The 13,603-nt window shown below is 40.1% G+C and overlaps 1 protein-coding gene across 6 annotated transcripts in view; it reads right to left on the bottom strand.

Annotated features, from left to right (window-relative positions):
* Positions 1-13,603, bottom strand: part of SEC16A (SEC16 homolog A, endoplasmic reticulum export factor) — a 42,308-nt gene that overhangs the window by 12,025 nt on the left and 16,680 nt on the right. For 5 of the 6 annotated variants that reach the window (XM_073314693.1, XM_073314695.1, XM_073314694.1 and 2 more), the window contains 15 exons: positions 13,079-13,277; positions 11,132-11,309; positions 10,051-10,193; positions 8,800-8,861; positions 8,417-8,555; positions 7,776-8,018; positions 7,268-7,365; positions 6,267-6,348; positions 5,709-5,826; positions 5,288-5,399; positions 4,880-4,985; positions 4,041-4,181; positions 3,779-3,892; positions 1,435-1,639; positions 363-611 (listed from right to left, as the gene is read on the bottom strand). In XM_073314693.1, coding sequence (XP_073170794.1) covers positions 363-611; positions 1,435-1,639; positions 3,779-3,892; positions 4,041-4,181; positions 4,880-4,985; positions 5,288-5,399; positions 5,709-5,826; positions 6,267-6,348; positions 7,268-7,365; positions 7,776-8,018; positions 8,417-8,555; positions 8,800-8,861; positions 10,051-10,193; positions 11,132-11,309; positions 13,079-13,277 — 2,189 coding nt within the window. The remainder of the gene's footprint in view (positions 1-362; positions 612-1,434; positions 1,640-3,778; positions 3,893-4,040; positions 4,182-4,879; positions 4,986-5,287; positions 5,400-5,708; positions 5,827-6,266; positions 6,349-7,267; positions 7,366-7,775; positions 8,019-8,416; positions 8,556-8,799; positions 8,862-10,050; positions 10,194-11,131; positions 11,310-13,078; positions 13,278-13,603) is intronic. The other variant, XM_073314697.1, reaches the window with a different exon arrangement.

Here is a 13,603-nt window from a genome sequence, read left to right as displayed (position 1 = left end):
TTCAGCCTGAGGTGAAGAACTTCCTCCAATTCCAATCATGAGCATTTCCAACAGAAACTGCCCATATGACGACATTAGGTAGTGGTTTTGTGATAGACAGGTGTCCAGTAGGGAACAGGCGGTGACTCACTTACTTACGCTGGATTTATGTCAAACCTTAAGTCAAACCTGATATGCAATGCCAGCAGTACTCAACTCTTCTCAGTGAGATTCTTCGCTTTCTTTTAAGTTTTCACTCTACACTCAGTTACCCAAGATTTACTTCACAATTTTAATTATTGAAACAAGCTGCTGTGCACTCAATCTCCAAAAAGACTTCAGTGCCCTTAAGGGCAGGGAAGACATTTATTCAGAGCACAAACCTGTTTCCTGGTTTAACTGCTCTTCTGGCCGTGGTTCTGCTGCTTGCGGAGGTGGTCCTCCCGGTGGCATTGTAGATCCCAGGTACAGTGAAGACTGTTCAGCTCCATATTGATTTGGAAAGCCTGGTGGTGCAAAGCCAGACCCTGGCCCAATAGAGGGAGGGGCTACAGGATAGAAAGGAACACCAACAGTTTCTTGCTGAATAGGAGGAGTCACAGCTGCTGATTCCTCAAGGATAGTCTGAGGGGCTGCAGAACAAAATTTAAGAAAATTACTAGTAATAAAAAGAGAGAGACATGGTCTAAGCACTGGACTGAGGAGCCAGGATCCAATTCCCACAACCTCATCTGTAAAACACAGAATATGTGTCTACTTTACAGGGATGCATTTTACTGTGAAGAAGTTATTGCAGTTCATGGGCAGTAGGTCTTTTTTAGTCTGTATTTGTGTATTTGACAAATGTTAAGCAAGTCACCATATCAGGAGACCTCTCTCTGAGGAGGATCTAATACCTCCACATGGATAAGCTCATGGAATGCCTACTTGGGAGAATAGGCCTCAATATTCCCATTGTTGCTGCCTGGCATTTTTTACGTCCTTCGTTCTCACACTTGCTTCTGTGGCAGTAGTGAAGCAGCAATAGGATATGAAGCAGCTGACGTACAAAACGAAACATGTCATTCAAAGACAATGACAACCATTTAAAAAAAACCAGTAAACTCCTTTGAAGTCAAAAGGGGACTGTTAAACACTCCCAGTTATGTTTCAAATATCATCTCCTATTTCTGTCCCCATTACAAATAAGACATGAGCCCAATGCCTTTATGGGGTTTCTATATAAACTGTACAATCTTTACATCCATTAACATACGATAAAAAGTTAACTGGCAATTACGTAAGGAAGTGTTATGCTGCATGAGTCAATCTCCAAAAGAGCCAATTTATAACTAAAATGATATAGCTTAGAAATGAAATCCCATTAGTTTTACTTTTAAATGATTTCTCTATTTTGTAGTCCACTGTATTGGTTCTTCCCCTTGACACACATGGAGAACAATGTGAAATACTAACCTGAAGGCATTAGCTGCACACCTTGCATGGGGTGCACCGTATTAGGTAACAAGGATGCCAACAATGGGTTTTCAGTAGCAGGCCCCATTTCCTGTCCAGATCCTGTTCCATCACACTGACTGATATGGTCTAATTCAGAGCTTGGTGTGCTACAGGCATACTGCTGAGGGGTGGATCTATCTGCATTGTAAGCTATCGTACCATCCTGTTGTTAGGAGAAAACAAAAGCCTATTAACCACCATAAGATGTTAAATTCATAACCCAGGAAGAGCTTAACAAGGAAAGTCTTCTAAATAAAAAAAGATCATTTGTTAGTTTCTTGAAGGTGAGGAAGGGAAAACTTTGCAACTAGATTTTCCATTCACAACTTTCTCAGGTAAAAAATAAGCAAAGGGTCACTGTTAGATCAAGTTCAGCCCCCCAAAAAGATGCTTTAAAAAAAAAAACCAAAACACAAACACACAAGCTTTTGCAAAAGCAAAGGCAAGTTTAAGAAAAGTTTTTCAGGTTTTATAAAAAAATACTAATGACATCAGTGTTTTAAAATCAGCATACCTCCCTCTTGCAGTGTTTGTAACTTAGTTACTACGATCAATACTTACATGCTCACCTTTCTTCTAACAAGTGCATCTCTGCTTGCTCCTATTAAAGCCTTGGAGTTTTACAGTTTTCCTTGCACAAGGATGCATAAAGAAGTCTATTCCACACACACATAGGGCCATCCTTAGGATTTATGGGGCCCTATGCATTATTATTAAACTGGTGTCCCTATTCCTGACGGCAGCCCGGGCTCACATGTGTATTTTAGATAAGGATGGTCTTTTGAAGGATTTATTTAAAAAACAACTATGAAGATCCAAGTATTTAAGGTTAAAGATGAATACTCAGATTGTACATCTAAAAATCTATGCAAGGACTTTTTGAGAGATGCGATTTTATAATCTTCAGCAAAACACTCATGAAATATTTTTAAAGAAAATTTTAAACTAAGGTCCTGTAGGCTAACGTGTTCTGAGTAAATATTACAGTAATACACAACTGTTTTTGCCAGTAAATTCAGAAACTGACAGTATATAGCTGGGGGTTAGCACAGGGGTGGGCAAACTTTTTGGCCCAAGGGCCACATCAGAGTTGCAAAACTGTATGGTGGGCCGGGTACGGAAGGCTGTGCCTCCCCGAACACCCTGGCCCCTGCCCCTTCCCACCCGCTGACTGCCCCCCCTCAGAACCCTCAACCCATCCAACCCCCGCCCTGCTCCTTGTCCCCTGACCGCCCCCTCCACGGATCCCCTGCCCCTAACCACCCCCCAGGACCTATCCACCATCCAACCACCCCCCCACCCCCGGCTCCCCGTCCCCTGACTGCCCCGACCCTTATCCACACCCCCGCCCCCAGACAGGCCCCCCCCAGACTCCCACGCCTATCCAACCGCCCCCTGCTCCCTGTCCCCTGACTGCCCCAACCCCTATCTACACCCCCACCCCTACCTGCCCCTCCGGGACCTCACCTTCGCTCCACCCAACCACTCCCTGTACCCTGACTGCCTCTGGGACTCCCTGCCCCTTATCTAACCTCCTCCCCCACCCCCTTACCATGCTGCTCAGAGCAGCAGCAGCAGCTCACAGCCCTGCCGCCCGCAGCAGGAGCATCGGGCCAGAACGCTGGCAGCACGGCAAGCTGAGGCTGCTGGGGAGGGGGGACAGCAGAGGAGGGGTGAGCCTCCCCGGCCAGGAGTTCAGGGGCCAGGCAGGACGGTCCTGCGGGCCGGATGTGGCACTCAGGCCGTAGTTTGCCCACCTCTGGGTTAACAAATGCCTGTTAAATGGCTTCATTACCACTTGAATGGCTCTTTTAACAGTTTCAATGTTGTGCTAATAGGTCTGGCAGGCTGTAAGGCTTTTTTTACTTTCAAGTACTAGATCTCCTCGGGAGGAAGACTCACCAGGCTGCAGCAGCTGGCTGTGGGAGCCTGCTGCAAGGATCAGAACAGGGATAGGAAAAGGCGGGCGGGTGGACACTAAGACCCAGGGGTGCCCCAAATGTTCGGGTGCCCCACACAGCCGTATGCTTGCGTATGCCTAAGGATGGCCCTGCACACACACACACACACACACCATCTTTCAATTATTTTACACTGAAAACTGGGGCACCCACAAGACTGCACATCAACCTGATTTAAGTGATATGCAACCGGGTAGCTTTAATATGTAAGAAATCAGAATTTTCTAATTCCCATCTATTATTAGACAAGAACAAGTGCACCACAAAAGCATTTTATGAAAGAGATCTTAAGTAAAAATCTTAGCATGGAACCCTTTAATTTTGGAAAGCAGATTTTATACCTTGATCTGTCCATCCAAGTGCCGAAGTCGTACCAACCATGAAGGTTCAATAAATAATTCCTGCTCTGGTTTCTCTTTAATCTGTGGGTCGAACAGGCGCAACTGAGATGATATCTATCAAAGGAAGCATTATAAAAACAAACAAAATTGGTAAAGAGGTAAATAAAATGGAAATTTTAGAGATTTCTAAGCTATCATTCATGAACCAAAATGTATCAAGCCATGAGTGCTTAATTCTGAAAAGTACTCATCCCTATAGTACCTGAATAAGTTGGCCGATAAGCACAGGCGAATAATAGTAGGGATTTTTAAGAACGGTTTTGGAAATCACTTCACAATAATGAAACGCTTGTGCAGCAAGTCCCATCTCAGCTAGTCGGCAAGCATAGATGAATTTGAAAACCTGTAGAATGAAAGAAGGTAAAGTTATACTGCATGGCCAAATCATTTCTAAAGGTATTGCAGGGCAGTTTGCTACTCCAGCCGCAAACTGAAGTATCCCATTATCACATGTACTCTAGATTTAAAAATGAATACTAGTCAAAAAGCTTTCAAAGTGTTCCTCCACTCAAGTTCTACAAGAGGGGAGTCAGATTGTATACAACAGGTACAAACAAATCCTGCCTGATTTCTTCTTTGAATTTTAAATTCAGTCACTATCTTTAATTTAGGTTCTGGAAGTCTGGAATTCACAATATTTGCTCTTGGGGAAAATCAGATTTAGTGGTTAGCATCAGGAAAATCCTAGAACTACACAGTGCAATGATCCAGGTCATAAATGTAGAATTAAATATTTAAAAGATCTACATTTATTTGGATGGCAAACAGAAAACAAAGATCCAGAATTATGGGGTGATTTTTTAAATGTTTAAATCATTCCTGAGTTTAACTTTTGTTTACACTAGAAAATTACCTTGCATTATTTTCATCATCAGGAGTCTTTTGGGAGCAGGTTTTTGGGAGGGAGGGAGACAGAGACCAGGCCCTTCAAGTACTTGAGTATGCAACGAAAGTGAACACCACTCCATTCAAAAAAAGGATAAAGAGCACTTCATACAAAACCTGTGATACGACATTAAAAAAAACAGAACCGCTACTAGCCTGGAAATTGGGTAAACAGCAGGGCTGCGTTCCCAGTGACTGTGCATATTCATAGGATTCCGTTCTTTGAATGGCTTCATTGGTGGCAAACTTTAAAAATGGCAAGCTGAGAGAAAAGTGGAAAAACAAATTAATTTTGACATATTACTTCTAATTTAGATCATGTAATGTTACTGGCACATAAAAAGTTAGTCACATGATATTACTGAGTATAAAGCATCAGATCAAGAAACTTCCATGCTTCAGAAATAAGCAGCTAGGTCCTAAACAACTTTGGTTAAATAATTATATATTGTGGAGTGTTACTTTTTGTGATATTCTAACCATTTCCTTCTATTTTCATCTTTTAATTTAAATAGCAAAGTTTTACAAAAACAAAAACAAGGGCAAGTAATTTGAATTCCACACCTGTGATTTGATCCAATTAGAACAAGCTTCGTTGTTTTCTTTGTATAAACGCCAAACCCGATCTGGGCCATCAGGTAGCAAAAATGAGCAGCATCTAAAAGGCCTTTAGAAGCTGAAACAAAGCACAATAGATCTCTCATGAAATTCTATCTGAATGGTACATAACTAATTCATAGTATCTTGAATTGTTTTGGCTCTTTGTAATTCCAATTTATCCTCACAAAACAAAAATCCGCAGAACTAGAAAAGGTATGGTTTTATCGTATAAGTAGCAATTGTTTTATGAAAACTAACCCAGCAACTTAAGTTTAAGAAAACCCTTCATTTGTTCAGAGCCCACATCCATTCCATTGCTCCCAGTATAAACAGCCCTGCTGTTTACCCACTTTATTCTCCACAGATTCAACTTCAAATTACTTACCAAGAGTATCTCCCATGGTGGTAATAGTCCTTGATTCCACATCCATGTTATTGGTCAAGTTGGATAGCACCATAGCCAGATGAGGCCTCCAGTCTCCCCATTTCTCATCTCCACAGCACTAGATTAGAAGAGGTACCCATCAAGCCATAGAACAGAAGGGTGCATGGATAAGAATTACAACCTGAGTAAAGGCTAGAATATTTTTTGTGTACTAGATCAGGTATGCAAGAACAATGGCCATACTACTGGTCCATCTAGCTCAGTAGCCTGTCTTCCAACAGTGGCCAGTACAGATGCTTCAGAGGTAATGAACAGAACAGGGGAGTTATCGAGTGATTCGTCCCATCATCCAGTCCCTGCATCTGGCAGTCAGAGGTTTAGGGACACCCAAAGCATGGCGTTGTACCCCTGACCATCTTAGCTAATAGCCATTGATGGACTTACCTAATTCTTTCTGGAACCCAGTTATATGTAAAAGCATATTGCTAGTGTGCTGTAAGAGGTAATTCACAACAGAACATGTACAAGTCTTAATTGAAGCTTATTCTTAAAACTCACTGTGGATGCTGCTGGCATTCTTCCAGACATTAGCTGGTAAACAGTTTGCAGGGGATCATTAATTGGAAGACTGTTGGCAAATCTACATAAAAACAAAAATAAAAATAATTATAGGTAAGCAGTTAACACGACTAACATTTTTATATTTAGTTTAGCCTTGAGAAAGGAGTACATTTTCAAAGCTCTGCAGTGAAATAAGTGTAATTGGCCAGTGAATCACCTTTGAAACAGTTACTGACTAAATTATTGGACCCGCAGTACAGTCATATGCAAATACAAGCCTAGGAACAGTCTCAAGAGTCGGGCTCTTAGTGCCAGCAGGTGTAACACTGTTTCAGATACTGTGGGAGGACAGGAAAAGCTCTTATGTACAGACAGTCCTTGCTGGAAGATGGTTGCTTTTTCCGAAATAAGAAGGAGTGGGGGCATAACATTATTTGGGTATTAAAAGTCCCAAAAGTGAGTGGGGAAAATAGCCACCCAAAACTCTGAAGGAAGACAAGCATACATATAGAGTATTTAATCCCTTTAGTGTGAAAATCTGAGTTTATTAAACATGAAATGCAGCTAATCCCTCCACTATTTCCCCCCTTCCCCCCCATTTTCATTAATGCACTATAGTTTGTATGGCATAATTCTATCAAAGCAAGGAAGATCTGTCAGTCAGCTAGTAAGTCAGTTTACGGCATGGTTTAAGATCCATAGAGGAAATCACGTTCCAGTGAAGGTGGTAGCAGAATAGCTCTTGACAACAGTTGTAGCAGTCACTGCAATTCCATGAAGTCTAACTTTAAAGGCTAAAGTCCCTGAAACTAAAGCTCCAACATGACTTAAGTCAACACACAGACAATACATCTAAAGCAGAATCCCTGCATAAGCACACATCATAATTGTGGCCTCAACTTCTGAGCCACAGGACTTTACCTCATTAATGGGAAATGAATGGCTATTCCATACTAGAAGCATATTCTAATCATCATCATCAAGCAGCAAATCATTACCTGGTCATGACTCTTGCATGTGTTCTGCTGTCCATTTTACTGGCAAGAAGCAGAGCATGACCCCATAATCCATGCTTCATGGCAGACTCCAAAGCATCCTATTAATGTAGAAAGCATATGAAAAGTAAATTAGTTTACTGGGGAACAAGTTCAATACACCACTCAGGACAAAGTACTAATGATTTCTAGTGCAGATATCTTGTGACTATGAACCGAAAATGATCATTAAGTCACATGTTAGTGTGTTACAATATAATTTGGCTTTGAATTGTGAATTCTTTGGAGCAGGGAATCTGTCTCTTTACTGTAGCGCGCCAAGGACATTGACGGTACTATAAATATTACATATTATACACATTAATATTTGTCTAGCTTTCGTTTTTATTACCTGACATTTTAATTATATGCAAGCCACTAGGGCTTTAAGGATACGTGGGTTTTGGAACAATAAATCCAAGTAAAAAAAACAAACTCAAACAGTACTTTAAGCAACAGTGTGACCATTCACCTTCTTACGACCATAAAGCAGAAGTTCCCTGAATCTCTCTGTCTCTCTTTCAAGACTGTCAATTGTGGTTATAAGACTATCGGTGAGAAATGAGAGTTGAGCTTCACCAGACTCCTCTTCCACTTGCTCCAAAGCCTCATTAGTGAAGTCAATCAAGTTTGCTTCATTGGGCGATTTCCCAGGAAGCCAGACTGTTTTGTGATCCCGTAGCAAAAGCTCTGCAATGTCTGTGCCCACTACGGTCTATAAATGAAACAAATTCAATTACTTTAAAATATTTCAGTCAAATTATTTCAAACACTTGAAGTCTAACAAGTTAATTAACACAAATGATGCAGTGGGTTGGACAAAAGGAGATAAGATTGGATTAGCCAACTCAGGTGTCCCAGCAGGACTATAGAGATAAAGACTCATTGCTCATCTTATTTGGCACTTCAAGCAGCAAGATTAAGGAGGAATACCTGCCTTTTGAGCTTTTGACCTGCATTCTTGGCCCAGTACAAAAAACTTACATATTCTTGCCGCCTTCACATAAATGGAGCTGTTGTATCTTAAGATTCTTATCTAAAGCCTAAAGATAAAGGCTCTGAAAACTGACCTTCAGGGCATCAAGAGAAAGCTTACAAAGATTTAAGACATACCCCATTCTGTCTGCACAACAATACAATAAAATCCCAAAGCAGGCTTGCAGACTCTTTGTCAATTAGATTTTCATTCTGAAAGCACTGTGTGGCTTTGTTTTGTGCAAAATTAATGACATCCACTTTATGGGTATCATCTCTGAAAGAGGAAGAAAAGTATGCAATGAAACAATGAATCAGTATGAAGTGCCAGACATCATCATCACCGTAATACGTAAACAGAGCAAAGTCAAACCTCCAACAACATTTAGGCTTGTGGAATATAGGTAAGAAATATCTGATCAAACCCAGTTTAAATCTATTATTTGTGGCCATGCAAAATTACAAAGAAATATTAAGCTTGAGAACACTTTAAAACAGCTTATCAAATCCTTAAAACATACTTAGCAAGAGGGCCCGGAAAGGCTCTCATCTCTTCTTGTTCTGGCATATGTTGCAACATAGTCTAAAAAAAAAAATACAAACCATAAAAGCATGATGAGAAGCTCTTACATCTATAAATTCCACTATTTATACAGTAATTCATTTTGTACCTAACAGTGTATCTAAAATTAAATAAATAAATGAAAGCTACACATAGCTATGCTGTCCAGGAGTGGTAGATTAGATGACACCATAGGTTGTGTTCCCTATAGTATGTTTGTTAGGGCCCTGTCCAATCCCATTTAAATATTTTAATTAATTTCCATGAGAGATTATTCCACAGCACAAGATCTCATGGGAAGTTTTTCCTGGTATTAAGTCTACATTTTCCTTTTCATATCTCCTTGTGACATTCTAAATAATTCCTCTGTCTCCTGACTGTGTACACCATTCAAATACTCGTAGATAATTGTGTTCTATCTTGGTCATGTTGGCCACATTCTACTCTTTCCCCATAAATCAGATCCTGCAACTCACTTGTTACTCTTCTCTGAACCGTCTCCAATCTGTCCACATCTTTCTGGTGACCAAAAACTTTGTATTCCTTTGGCCCACTGGTGGAGTCACAAGAGAAAGGGAAATACACACAAGGTACTTATCTCCTTCCAACTTCGGTACGTCTACACAGCGCACCTCCGAGCCTGGGTCAACTGACTCGTGCTTGAGCTACTGCACTAAAAATAGCTGCATACATAGTGTGGCTCAGGCTGAAGCTCGGAAGCTTAAGGATGAGGTGGGCTTGAGAGCTAAGCTGCAATGTCTACACAGCTCTTTTAGCATGGTAGTGCAAGCCCTATGAGCCTGAATCTGACAACCCGGGCTCAGAGATTCACTGCCACAGGCTGTGTAGCCATACACCAAGATAGCAAACCATCACCATCGCAGTTGGCAGAGAAAGGTACAAACGCTCATGTCTCAATCAATGGCTGTACGTACACAAAAATCAAGACCCCCAACCTTCCTAGGACTTGGAAATTCTTTTTTAATTAATCAAATGCCATAGTGAGAAAAATGGGTTTGCGGAAGAAATCGAAAGTGAAAATATAAGGAAATTTTTACAGAAGCAAAGAATCAACATTTGTTTTTCTATAAACTAATGCACACACAACAGAAAGCCATAACATAACTGAAGTGCCCTATTTTCCCTTTAGAAAAAAAACAAGATTTTATAAACATAAAATGTTTGTATTCCTGGTGTACTTTTGCTTTACCTCCATACTGTGTATCTCAACCAAAGCCGGCTGTCCTTCTGAAGGCAGGTTTGACAGCACTTTTGTCAGATGGCCCCCAGGACCAAACCTTGCACAGACATGAGGCACTAAAAATTTCTCAGGCGTTGAGGGTCTTGATGGGACTACAGTAGAGAGAAACATCAAAATCAAGTGACTTAATTACCTTTCAGCAACTTAGTTATTAACATTTAATTTAGTTTTCTATATAGTTCTTATCACAATCAAAGCAGACATGAAACAAACTAGTTACTGAAGTTGGCTAAACACCATCTTCAAAAAGTTAATAGCTATACTGTCCTATCAAATGCAAGACACAGTACTGAGAGCAGACCCCTCAGAAATTTGAAATCATGAGAAAAAATTCTGTACAGAGAACTTGAACATTATTTTTCCCATAAGAGATATATTGCTTGTCAATCCCCAGTATATTTCTGTGCATTTCTATGTTTTCAAGGACTTCTGACAAATATTTTCTTTAAAAACTACTAATACTTTTTGATATGAAAAACTCTATTTAGAAACAATGCTGTTTAATTGCAAGAAGCAAGGTGAATAGAAAAATCAAAAGATTATATAAACAGAATTGTTTCTAAGTTATGTTTATTTTAAAGATTCTCCATGAATTAAGAGTAGATTGAATTCAAAGCATGCTTGGATTCAAGAGAGTTTTACAGCATCCCATTAGTATACACTTGCTTCTACCGCAAACCCGACAAATGCAAAATAAGTGTGCAGTACTTAATACATAACCAGTGGCAATTAATATCTGGCCATAAAATAACAGAACTGTTCAGTGACAACCCAGGATGGAACAAGCAAGGACTGTCCTCACAGTGACCAAAACTTAACTTAGGTATAGCTCATCTCTATGACTCTACAAATCGGGAACATTACATTCAACTGTTATCAGTTTAACATCTATTATGAACACAGGTGTCTTGACTACCAATAGGTTCAATAAACGTTTGTAAAGCATTTTAAAAGTTGAATGAAAGGCACAAAAGCAAAGAATTGTTAACTATCCTCTCAACCCAACCTTCCCGCACATTTCTGCAAATACCTTGTTCTACAGATGGCCATCCAGTTTCAGCTGAGTAGCCATAATCTGTAAAAGGCTGTTGACCATCAAAATTAGCAGGGTATCCGCTGTATGGATAATCTGTGTGAAGTGAGACTGGCTGGGTGGTGGTTTCATATGCATTAGCGGTCAGATCATGGTTGCTTCTATAAAGCTGGCTCTGAATAGAACATAGAATCACAGAATATCAGGGTTGGAAGGGACCTCAGGAGATCATCTAGTCCAACCCCCTGCTCAAAGCAGGACCAATCCCCATTTTTTGCCCCAGATCAACTAAACGGCCCCCTCAAGGATTGAACTGACAACCCTGGGTTTAGCAGGCCAATGCTCAAACCACTGAGCTATCCCACCCCCCAAGGTGGGACTTCATGAGACCACCTCTCTCTTTCCCCGCCTATGCTGAAGACAACGAGAACGCTGGGAAGATAAAAACTTTGAACTGAGGAGACTGGTCCCAGGCAGAGAAGGAAATTCAGCTGCATATTAAGAACTGGAACCTGCATTCAATATGCAATGGGGCGAGAAAAGCTATTTGATTCAAATCTTGCTTAGTCTGAAAGTTTAGGATTTAGAATGCATGTTTACTTGTTATTTTCTTAGGTAACTACTACTTATAATCACTTAAAATTTATCTTTCTGTACTTAAGAAACTTACTTTAATATTTTAATTGCTGCATTAAAGACATAATAGCAGGAGGGGAAAGAATCACATGGGCTGAATAATGTGGCAAGCAGGACTGAGGAGCTTTTTATCTCTCATTTAGCAACTATATGGGTTCCTTACAAGTATTTAATATAGTAAGTTGCACAGAACTTTCACTGGATTTATGAAAGCTGCACAGTGAATGAAGTGGTATAATGGACTTGAGCTAAAATAGTTTGTCTATTTTAATGCTCTACTTCCCTATGTTCCTCTCTTACAATTTGATTTGCTCACCTCAGACTGCACTTGTGGGTTTACTTCTCGCTCTGCCAACTCCTCCCCCTCTTTTTTTAAATGATTATTTGCATGTGTATTTTGCCAAGAATAAAAATTCACAGAATGATTTGCAGACTATAGTGCTGCTTCACCCGCAGCTCAGCCAAGATCAGAACGACCCCAAAACCTTTTCTTAGTGCCTCTCCTGACTTAAGAGAAAATCCGTCTTGATTGAGTATGGATACTCCGTATAAATGCCTGGTTAACCTCCAGTTCTCCATGTCCAATATCAAAGAAACATGTGGCTCCCAAATGGATGACTAAATTTAAAACTATATTTGGATTCCTGGAAGGTTAACATATGAGACCACAGATAATGCAGATGGAAATTCCTACTAACAGTATACAAGAATCATCTACCAGTTAGAATGTTTCATGGAATTATCTGTGCATTTGTACTTAAAATTAGAAGGGTAATTTATTTTTTTAAAAAAACCTTACAGTAGAACACTGTTCTGTATATCAATCCAACAGCCTCGACTCTTTACATGTATTCCAAGTTTCAGCCCAGTATTAGTTTTTATGCTTGTGATGCTGGAAGGAACAGGACATATAAAAATAGAAATGTGGACACAGTGCTCCCATTCCCAGTGAATTGTAGGATCAAGCCCTTAACCAAAGAGACCATTTCTTCCTACATTCTTATGTAACACCAAGCACAACTTGAGCCCCAGTTCTAATCAAAGTCTCGAAGAACTACCAAATAAATATTTTAAAAATCCAGCATACACTGTGGCACAATGTTCAGTCTCTAGTTGATGAATATGAACTTTCAAAATGCGCCTCTATTACCCAAGCTCAGAACAGAAATAATTGCAACTTTTGTATGTTTATGATCTTCCACTAGCTGCTAGAGATTTTGTCCAAGAGATTGTCAGGTAACCCCATTCCTAACATCAAGCAGGTTAACAGAACAAAGTCAAACACATGATGCACTCATATGAACTCACTTGCTGAGAGCGAGAACTGAAGCTGCTCTGATGGCTATGAACACTGTGGGAACTACGGAGACTATGGGCAGAATGTTCACTGTGGACACTTCGTCTGTCAAATTCATCACCATAAGGGTCTCTGTGAGGCTCAGTTTCATCATCAAAGCTTCCAGCAAAGCGAGGATCATATCGCCAGTGATCTTCATATCGGTCTTGTCTAAAGAGGAATGAAATATGAAAATAGAGATAAGAACCTGTATCCTGGGAAGAACTAACTTCAGTGGATATTTGTGTCCATTAACTAGAGAGTATGGTTTCAAGAGACCATGTCACAAACTAGGCCACAGGTATAGGTTTTGTAAAGTAGACAGTCCAAAACCTGATTTAATAGAAATATCTTCAGTTATTTTTTCCCTTGAAAATATTTTCTTGCTGTGATTTAAACCCAGCTTTATAGCAAGTGCATGAGAACCAGGAAGTAAAATTGACTAATCTTGTGTTCACTGTCCAAAACGAAGTGCAAAAAGTAAACAAACAATGGAG

The sequence above is a fragment of the Lepidochelys kempii genome, chromosome 16 (genome assembly GCF_965140265.1).
Source record: "Lepidochelys kempii isolate rLepKem1 chromosome 16, rLepKem1.hap2, whole genome shotgun sequence".
Lineage (NCBI taxonomy): Eukaryota > Metazoa > Chordata > Testudines > Cheloniidae > Lepidochelys > Lepidochelys kempii.
Note: the sequence above shows the minus strand (reverse complement) of the source record. Positions and strands in the feature narration are given on the sequence as shown.